General features: G+C 46.2%; 1 protein-coding gene across 2 annotated transcripts in view; it reads left to right on the top strand.

The window, feature by feature from the left end:
* Positions 1-3,208: 3,208 nt before the first annotated feature.
* RUNX1 (runt-related transcription factor 1) overlaps positions 3,209-9,283 on the top strand; it is a 234,543-nt gene continuing 228,468 nt past the window's right edge. Inside the window, exons 1-2 of one of the 2 annotated variants that reach the window (XM_012661819.1) lie at positions 3,209-3,339; positions 3,539-3,655. In XM_012661819.1, coding sequence (XP_012517273.1) covers positions 3,598-3,655 — 58 coding nt within the window. In that variant the 5' untranslated portion in view covers positions 3,209-3,339; positions 3,539-3,597. Of the gene's footprint in view, positions 3,423-3,538; positions 3,656-9,283 lie in introns of both variants that reach the window. The other variant, XM_012661820.1, reaches the window with a different exon arrangement.

Genomic DNA, 9,283 nt, shown 5'->3' with positions numbered 1-9,283 from the left:
ATTCCATGAAGCTTTGATGTCTGTGTCCCAACTTAAAAATCATCCCTGAGCTCGTTGTCAGCATAGCATGGAAGTTTCTGAATAGCACTTCTGTTAGAAAATTAAGATTTAGAAAACAGTGAAAATCTGTGCTACACAGAGATAATCGAGCAGCATTGTCCTCCTGTGAATTTAGACTACATCTAATTTGGGTGGTCCATCTTTGCTTCCATTTTCTGGCCAGAGAATCTACTTTATAATAGACACGTGGGGTTCAGAGACACACATGATTACATGCAGTAATCATGTAATGAAAGCACCAGAGAGTGTTTTAATTGGATTGCACTGCACACAGAAGTCTATACATTAATTACATGGTTATGCACCTATACGTCATTCAACTTTTGCTGATATTTTTATGGGGCCATTAAAAAAGACACCTGAGCATATTCTCCCTCCACCCTACCCCCAATAATGGCATTTGGAAGCTATAGCCAATCTGAATAAGGATGAAAACTGTCATTCAACTACTTGGCAAAGCCACAGTCCGCTTGGGTACAATTCCCAAACCAGCAGCCCAGGGTCTGAGTCACTTGCAGGAACTAGGACAGATGGTGTGGGTCAGTGCACAAACTTAAAGACTCCTAAACAGTTCTAGTTAAGATAGGATTAAGTATTTCTCTAGGCGGCTCATTGATGACAGACGTGCCTTTTTGTCTTGGGCTCCTGGGGAAGTGGTAAAGCCAAGTTCACCAGCAGCTGGCTGAGACTTTACTTATTGTCCTGACCTGGAGGTTGCCCAGAAAAGCCCCAACTGTTGCCTCACCAAGCTGTGAAGTCACGCTGCGGCTGCTGTGGCCGTTACCCCCACCGGGGAAGGCAGCTCAGAGCCAGCTCACAGGCCTTTGTACTCTGCCCCCTGGCGCCCCGTCGAAACCCCAGCTCTGAAAATGACAGCACATGGTGAGGCCTTGGCAAGCCCCAACCTTAGAGCAGTCTTTAAATCCGAACCTGTCCTACGAAGACCCCACTGAGAAAAGTACATATATAGCTATAGCTAGGCCCACAGAGAGAAGCTGAGAATTCAGGCAGTTAGCTGACACATCTAAATGCTCCCTTCAAGCCTCTGGACACCTAAGGGTAAAAGCATTTGGGGAGTTTCTAAAATGAAACATCCAGAGGATTAATCTACATCGCCACTTGAATTGCTAAGTCATTATTAAGTCTGAGTCGACTGTGCAGTGGCAGCTGCATGTTACAGCCCTCAGCTCTTAGAACGTTTCCAAGGACTGTTAAGTGCAGAAGAGAAAAAAAGAAGCAGATTTGGGGTTTAACTCAGGCTTGACTTTATTAGGGAGTGTAATAGTGCAGGAACATAATGTTAATTATGTTAACAGGGGATTTGCACTGAGAAGCAATAGGAAGCAGGCATTGCACTTAGATATTAATAAGCTTCATAAAAGAAATGCAGCCATTATTATTCTTTTAAACTTTAGCTAAGTGTCAACATGTGGCAAGCTAACTTCTCACAGGTCTAAGAGAAAGCAGTCTCTTGAGTTTCAATTCCTGCTTCAGTCAAAACAGGACTCTGTAAAAATCATGTCTATTCCTTTTGAAAGACCCGTGCCACTGAAGGCAATATTGTCGTGGATCTTTGTGTGTGCAAAATTAAGCAGGAAAAAAATGAAACTGAGGGAGTATTCTGAGAGTTCAGACTTTGCTCATCTTTGCCGCTTAGAATCCAGGGTTGGCATTTAGAACCCATCATCGCATGGGTTCTCTTGACTGTGTGCATCGAAACTTCACGTGTACAGAGGGCCGTGGAAAACGTAGGCAGAATGGAGCAAAATAAATAAGGTAATTGATAACGAAGGGAAGGTCTTAATTTTGGAACTACAAAAAGAATGACATTTTGTCAGAAGGCAAAACCAATGGACAGGAAAAAGAATGGTTTGCCGACATGCAAAATTGTCCTGTTTTTAGACCCTCCAAACAGGCTTGTAGTTCGAAGGTAGAGGCTGTGCTGTGTAATATTCATTAGTCAGCCCAGGGGAAGGGTTTTGCCCCAGAGAAGCATCTCCTTTGGTCTTCCTACCTTTTGTGAAGTCTTCTTAATGTGCTCAAAGTGTAGCTTTATCTACAGGTTTCGATTAGCCTATTGATTTGAATCGAACTAGAGCAGTGGTCCCCAACTTTTTTGGCACTAGGGACCAGTTTCATGGAAGATAATTTTTCCATGGATAGGGGTGGGAGGAGATGGTTTGGGGATGATTCAAGCACGTAACATTTATTGTGCACTTTATTCCTATTATTATTACATTGTAATATATAATGACATAATTATACAACTCACCATAGGCTGAGCTAGAGACCCCTGAGCTAGGGAAAGGCAATGCCTCAAACCTTCATAGGTGAAAACAAAAATAAACAGTTGCAAAGTAATCACTGCTTTGCCCCAATATACAGAAACTCTCTTTGTTTTCCATTAGCTTCCTAATTGGAGACAGAGAGAGAGAGAAAGAGAGAGAGAGAGTGTGTGTGTGTGTGTGTGTGTTACTACGATTTTATCTATTTACCGAGAGAGATACATGCTAAAGATGTCCATTCAGGAGGAATAAAACCACATAATTTGTGTTTTATTAAAATGGTCTTTTTATTTCAAAATTAAAATGCTTTCCTTTTTCCAGGCTTTAAAACACCAGTAAGTTGTCAGCCCCTTTTAGGGTCAGACTCTCACCGAAACATTTCCTTTTATTTATTTTCCCTTTTATAGTTTCACTTATGCCATTACAGTCTTTACCAAGGACTGCGCTCTCCCAGAGCTGATGCCTGGCTTTTTAAATGATGGGATCCACATCCTGCCCGAGCAGCGGTTTGATGCCAGCGTTGAATTACTATTGAATAAGCAGCAATGAAATCTTTATCAAAATAATCAGTAGTTCCAAAAACCACAAGTAACAACAACAGGAGCCGAGTTGCACTAAATCAGCAAAGACCATTGAGATATAATAAGAGACTGAGTCACTTTTTTCTACATTCCCTCTCTTGCAAACTCTCCTGGGCTATTTTCTTGCATGGCCTGGGGGAGGGCAGGTGGAGGGAAGGAAGGGCATTGCTCAGAAAGAAAAAAAATTGACATCACTGATGTCACGTGACCGACAAGAGCCAATGGAGATGGGCTGTGGAAAGGGGAACAGTTAAATTTGTAATTTGGGTTGTGTGAAAACTTCTTTGGGCCTCATAAACAACCACAGAACCACAAGTTGGGTAGCCTGGCAGTGTCAGAAGTCTGAGCCTGGCATAGTGGTCAGCAGGCAGGACGAATCACACTGAATGCAAACCACAGGGTTTCGCAGAGTGGTAAGCATCGTCAACCCACAGCCAAGGCGGCGCTGCTTTTTTTTCCTTAATCTTTAACAATTTGAATATTTGTTTTCACTAAGGTACATTTTTTCCTAGGGCTTGGGGAGTCCCAGAGGTGTCCAGGGGGGAAAGAGAGAGATGTAGGGCTGTGGGGGTGAAGCAAAAACAGTGACCTTTCTTGGTTTTCGCTCCTAAGGTAAAAGAAATCATTGAGTCCCCCGCCTTCAGAAGAGGGTGCCTTTTCGGGAGGAAGCGATGGCTTCAGACAGCATATTTGAGTCATTTCCTTCGTACCCACAGTGCTTCATGAGAGGTGAGTACGCGCTGGTCTTTTAATGTCTCCTTTTGCTCAGCTTTGCATGCAATGAAATGGCAGCCTGGTTCACCCGGGGCAGAGGTGCCTGCCGGCCCCTGTCTGTTCTGGGGGAGGAATTCACACCGAGGCGTATGATTACAAGGCTATTGGATTACTTATTCATCAGATGGCAGCTCTTCAGAAATGTTTTAATAAATACTCAGTTAAGCTGTTGGTGTGTTCGGTCGGTGCGTGAGAACCTTGTCAAGTCTTAGTAAGTTGTGCTGGTCTCGTTTAAAGTCCTAGGGATTGTAAAGCTCGCACGAAGCTCCCTGGGTTTTAGTTTGCAGCCCAGAGTGACTGTGTCTGAATTATCCTTAACTCAGCACGCTGTGTGGCCCAGAATGCAGCCTGCCCGGGGGCTCCGCAGACGCATGCAGGGAGCCAGGAGGGCTGGTGCCAGCGTGGGGCAGGAGGCGGGGGCTCACGGCTACGCCTTCCACCGGCTGGGGACCTCAGGGCCAAAGTGGCCACCCAGCTCATCTGTCTCCAAAAGGCAGAGTGTCCAGGAGCTGGGCAGACTTGGTTACGTTAAAATCATCAGGATGGGGCTGTGCTGTGTTTTTCCTCGTAGCCTCAAAGCAAAGAGGCAACTGGCATCTTTCACGAGAGAAAGCAAGCAAGTTGCGGCATACAGAGGTCCCTCTTGAAAAGAATGATGAAGTTTCCTAAGTCGAGCATTCCCACGGCTTAAGTCATTAGATTGCACGCTTAGGATGGGAACGGCTAAGGTGGAAAACCTGTCTACATTTTGCAACCAGCGTCTTGAAATGTGCACAGCTGTGGTTGAGCTGTGAGCGTGTGAGTATGTGTGTGTGTGTGCATGTGTGTTTTGTGTATCTTTAGTGGTAAAAGAGGGCTGTGCTTAAACAAACAAAAATAATAACATAAAAATGTCACAAAGGCATTGCAGTGTGTCAGGGCACGCACTCTGACCAGTGCCCGCAAAGTGTGGCTTGGTGGCTTGGCAGAGCTGGGACGCAGTGCGATGTGATGGGGGAATAATTAATTTTCTGGCTAAAAACTCTCTCAAGCACCCAAATAGTATCTGTGACTCATTATTTATTCCTACAGCCAAGTGAGCAGGGGAATGCAGAGGGCTTGCCAGCCACTTTGTTGCAACGAATGCTATTGTGAATGCACAGAGCTTCTGTGTTTCCGGGTCCCCAAAATTTAAAAATTTGACAAAGATGTGTGTGTGTGTGTTGGGAGTCGTGAGGGAGGATTTAGGGACAAGAAGAAGAAAGCAAGTCATTAACACCCATTCCAAGCTTTAAATTAAAGTGTTTTCAAGTGCTTCTTTACTGGCAGCCGAGGGAATTTCAGTGAAGTTGAATCATGCGGACATGTGTGAGTCACTCATCTCGCAGCGTCCTTGGGCTGGTGCAGCAGAGACACTGGCCACTGGTGAGAGGCTGCAAACTGCTCCCCGGCTGCCTTTCCTCCAGGCTGCTAACAAGCAAAGGAAGCAATATTTGTAGAAAAACAGAAAAAAGATCTTCCTGCCTTTACTCTGCTTTCAATACCCCCTCCGAATGTTGATTATTTCCTATTTTATCAACTCAGGAAGGCAGATTCAGGAAATTTTTAAACATTCCACTGGCAATAGCTTGGGTTTCAGCATGGAATGCTGGCCTTTGGACTAGCCAATAGCAAAGACAGTGAGGGGACAAGGTGACATGTGCAGACATCAAGAAGTAGAAGGAGCCCAGCCCCCAACAGAGCCCCATGGCTCCAGCCGACCTGCCCCAGGTTAGGAAGAGGCATCAGTCGGCTTTCACAGGGGCAGTCTCAGAGAGGGCCTTAGCTTGCACCAAGACTCAGAAGAGCTCATCTGAAAAGGTTTTTCCACTCCTTCCCCTCAGTCAAAGGCACTCAGAGCCCTCCGGAACCTCGAACTGGATAATAATAATATTGAGATTTAATTTCTGAGGGCCACGTGAAATTTGGCAATTTCCTGGTAGATTTCATCCAAATGATCCATCCACATAAAGGTTTAAATTGTCCAGATTAACTGTCCACACCGTTCGCCCAAGCCAGAGAGGTGGCAACATATCCTCTCTTGGTACCGTTTGGACATTGCCTTAGAGTCTGATGCTAGAAGAACCACCATCCTCACCAGCAAATTGTTCCCACAGCCAGGCCACTTGCAGTGGTCAGTGTGGTCACTTCTCACTGCCTATAATTTACAGCATGTGTTCCCTCCTCAACTGGAACTATGAGCTGGAGGGGAAGACATCATCTTGTTTTCTTCCTGGGATGGGACTTTATCAGTCCATGCAATTCTCACAGAAGGAAACCCGTAACTTGGTGCTAGCCAGATACTCATGTGCAAGTTGGAGGAAAAGAGGGGAGTGGAACCAAGAAAGCCATTGTTCCCTTCCTGGTGAGTGGCAAGCCAGAGTCTGAGAGGCTGGTACTCGAAATGAATGTGGTCTACCACAGAGAACACGGCCCTTTTTCTACCATACCACACCAGGTTCGTGTTTCATTTGCTTAGGAAAAAAATGTAAAATGCGATTGAAATTCCTTGGAATGATCACACGTGGTTTGCAACATAAAATTCTTGCCAAACCCAAACGCTGGTCCCCTCAGAAGGTGCAAGGTGTTGGCAACAAGAATCGAGGTAAGCGTGCAGAGGAAAAGCCTCGGCACATATGTATTTTTGCAAAATGCCTCAGGTAGCCTTGTTCTTAGAAGTGGCTTAGTGGTCTATGCAAAGCCTGAGCACTCGCATGCCTCTGCATTCCTAGAACCACAGGTAAAAATCTCAGCAAGACTGACTCCCTGCTTGTCTTCTCGGCGGTTCGAGATTACCCCAGCAGAGGAGTCTTTCAAAGGGAGCTGCGGAACACGAGCCTGCACGTATGAAGTGTGCTTTTCTGTAAGCGCCGGTTTGCCAGTCTTTTCAGAACAATATTTATTAAGACACTTCTGGCTTGACGAGAGATTTAAGATCACAGAAAGCCATAGATTAAACTATCTGTGGCATCCATCAAGGTGTGAAAGCTGTATCATTTTTCTAGGGCTGCCATAACAAAATACCACAGACTGGGTGGCTTAAACAGAAATTTATTTTCTCACAGTTCTGGAGGCTGGAAGTCTGAGATCAAGGTGTCGGCAAGACTGGTTTCTTGGGGGGGCCTCTCTCCTTGGCTTGTGGATGGCTGCCTTCTCGCTGTGTCCCCCCACGGCCTTCCCTGTGTGCCTGTGTCCTAACCCCCTGTTCTTTCAAGGACACCAGTCAGATTGTATTAGGGTCTACCCTGATGACCTCATTTTACTTTAATTGCCTCATTAAAAACCCTATGTCCAGGCCGGGCGCGGTGGCTCATGCCTGTAATCCTAGCAGTCTGGGAGGTCGAGGCAGGCGGATTGTTTGAGCTCAGGAGTTCAAAACCAGCCTGAGCAAGAGTGAGACCCTGTCTCTACTAAAAAAATAGAAAGAAATTACTCGGACAACTAAAAATATATAGAAAAAATTATCCGGGCATGGTGGCGCATGCCTGTAGTCCCAGCTACTCGGGAGGCTGAGGCAGAAGGATCACCTGAGTCCAGGAGTTTGAGTTTGCTGTGAGCTAGGCTGACGCCATGGCACTCACTCTAGCCCAGGCAAAAGAGTGAGACTCTGTCTCAAAAAAAAAAAAAAAAAACCCTATGTCCAAACACAGTCACATATGACTCTTGTTGGGGGGAACATTTCAGCCCCTTATAATGTGTCCTAGCAAATCTGACTCACCCTGGCCCACGAGAAAACTGTGGGACAAGGCATCTCTCCTGGAAGTTGAGGAATCAGGCCATAGTTCCTCCTTTGTGAGATGGAGTTTCACATCTGAAACTGTCCACACATTTTGAAACTATGCAAAAAAGGTGTCAAAAACTATTTAAATCTATAATCATGCCTTTGCCATTTGGTCTCCTTGCATGCTAAGAAAATTTTGAAAAATGACAAAGTCATTTTGAAATGTCTAAGTTTTAAAAGAGCCAAAAGTAGTCACCCAAAGAAACCACCTCCTTGGCTCTGCTTCCTGGGGCAGGATTGTCCCTGTACTTCAGACTAGATTTACCCAGGGGGTCAATTTACTGGCTTTACCAGTGGAGGTTGGGGGGCCACAGGAGCCCCCACAGCTGCTCACCCACCAAGCACAGGGACAAGGAGCAACCCGTAGCAGAAACACCTTCAGAAACAGCAGCCAACCCAGGATCTAAGTGGCAAGAAGCCTTTTAGAGCTTTTGGAAGCAAATGAGAGGAGCAGGGAGATTTCTCCATTCTCAATAGGTCTGAAAGATGTGCTCAGAAAAGATGTGGCCCTTTACTGAGGAGCCACAAGTCTTACAGTGCACACACGCAGACTGTAAGAGAGAGCCCAGGGCACAGGGGGCGAGCCCGGGAGGTTAGAAGAGCCCCCACCACTAGGAAAGGCAGTGGCAGGAGGTCTGAGTGCAGAGTGTGCTGAGATGACACCGTGTTGGCCTTTTATTTCTTCTTCTTCTTCTTTCTGGCTTCAGTCAAAAGGCATGAAGAGCTTCTCTCTTGACCGTCAGTTTCCTCACCTGCAAAGTAAGGACAGCAGTGGTACCTATCGTTAAGGTAGCTGTGTGGACTGAATGGAATGATCTGTGCAAGGTGCTTGGCCCAGCCATGAGAAGCAAACAGGAAATATTAACCACGGCCACTGATACTCAGTTACCTACGGTGGCAGTTGGTCAACCTCTGTCTGCTCTAGGAGGGGAGAAGTTGTGATGCTCTGGAGGACATCACAGGAGGCCTCCTGGAGAAGGTGACACGGGAGTTGGGGAGGAGGTAGGGGGGACAAAGAGAAGAGGGAAGGGTGATCTGGGCCCAAGGTGCAGCCTGTGCAAAGGCCAAGCTACCGGACCCCACAAGGGGCATGGGAGGCAGGGAGTAAGACCACCTGACGGCTTTTCAGCAACAGGGCAGCCTCCTTTCCTCGTGAGGTCCTGCCAAGAGGGTGGTGGAAAAAGAGCGAGAGCTTGACAAGTTGAGCCTGTTGGCTCATTGGGGCACGCTGCAGCACACGCGGATCTCCAGTCTGCGCACACGGGGACAGCAGAGACGCCGCTCCTCACTGGGAACTACCGGTGTAGCTTTATTTTCTCGAAGTCTCTTCTTAAAGAAAAAGCCATTTTTCCCAGGTTTACTGGGGCGCTGAGAGATTGCCGATTCCCTCACTTTCTAGATTTGTGATCACGCACTTTGTCAAAGCCCAAAAATGGAGGTGGCTTTTGTTGCTTGTGTAGTTGGGGGCAGGAGAGGAGGCCCACACAGGAAACTCAAGCAAATTTTCAGTTTCTCAGGTAACTTCCTAGTGACCTAGATGAGTCAATAAATGTCTTTATGTCTCATCTGAGTTCCGCAAAAAGGGCTAGTGATGTTCTAGATGAGCTGCCTCCAAATTACCAAGTTCCTGCTGGAAATCTTTGAATGCATCAGAGAAGCACCATAAAACACATCGCCCATCTTCTTAGCTTAACATCATGAAGCAACTTCTTTTTAATATTTATTTTCTGGTAGGAAATAATTACCTTACCATTTCTTACAGTGTGAAAGACTTCTTCCCACAT

Source organism: Propithecus coquereli, unplaced genomic scaffold (genome assembly GCF_000956105.1).
Source record: "Propithecus coquereli isolate 6110/MARCELLA unplaced genomic scaffold, Pcoq_1.0 Scaffold736, whole genome shotgun sequence".
Taxonomy (NCBI): domain Eukaryota; kingdom Metazoa; phylum Chordata; class Mammalia; order Primates; family Indriidae; genus Propithecus; species Propithecus coquereli.
Note: the sequence above shows the minus strand (reverse complement) of the source record. Positions and strands in the feature narration are given on the sequence as shown.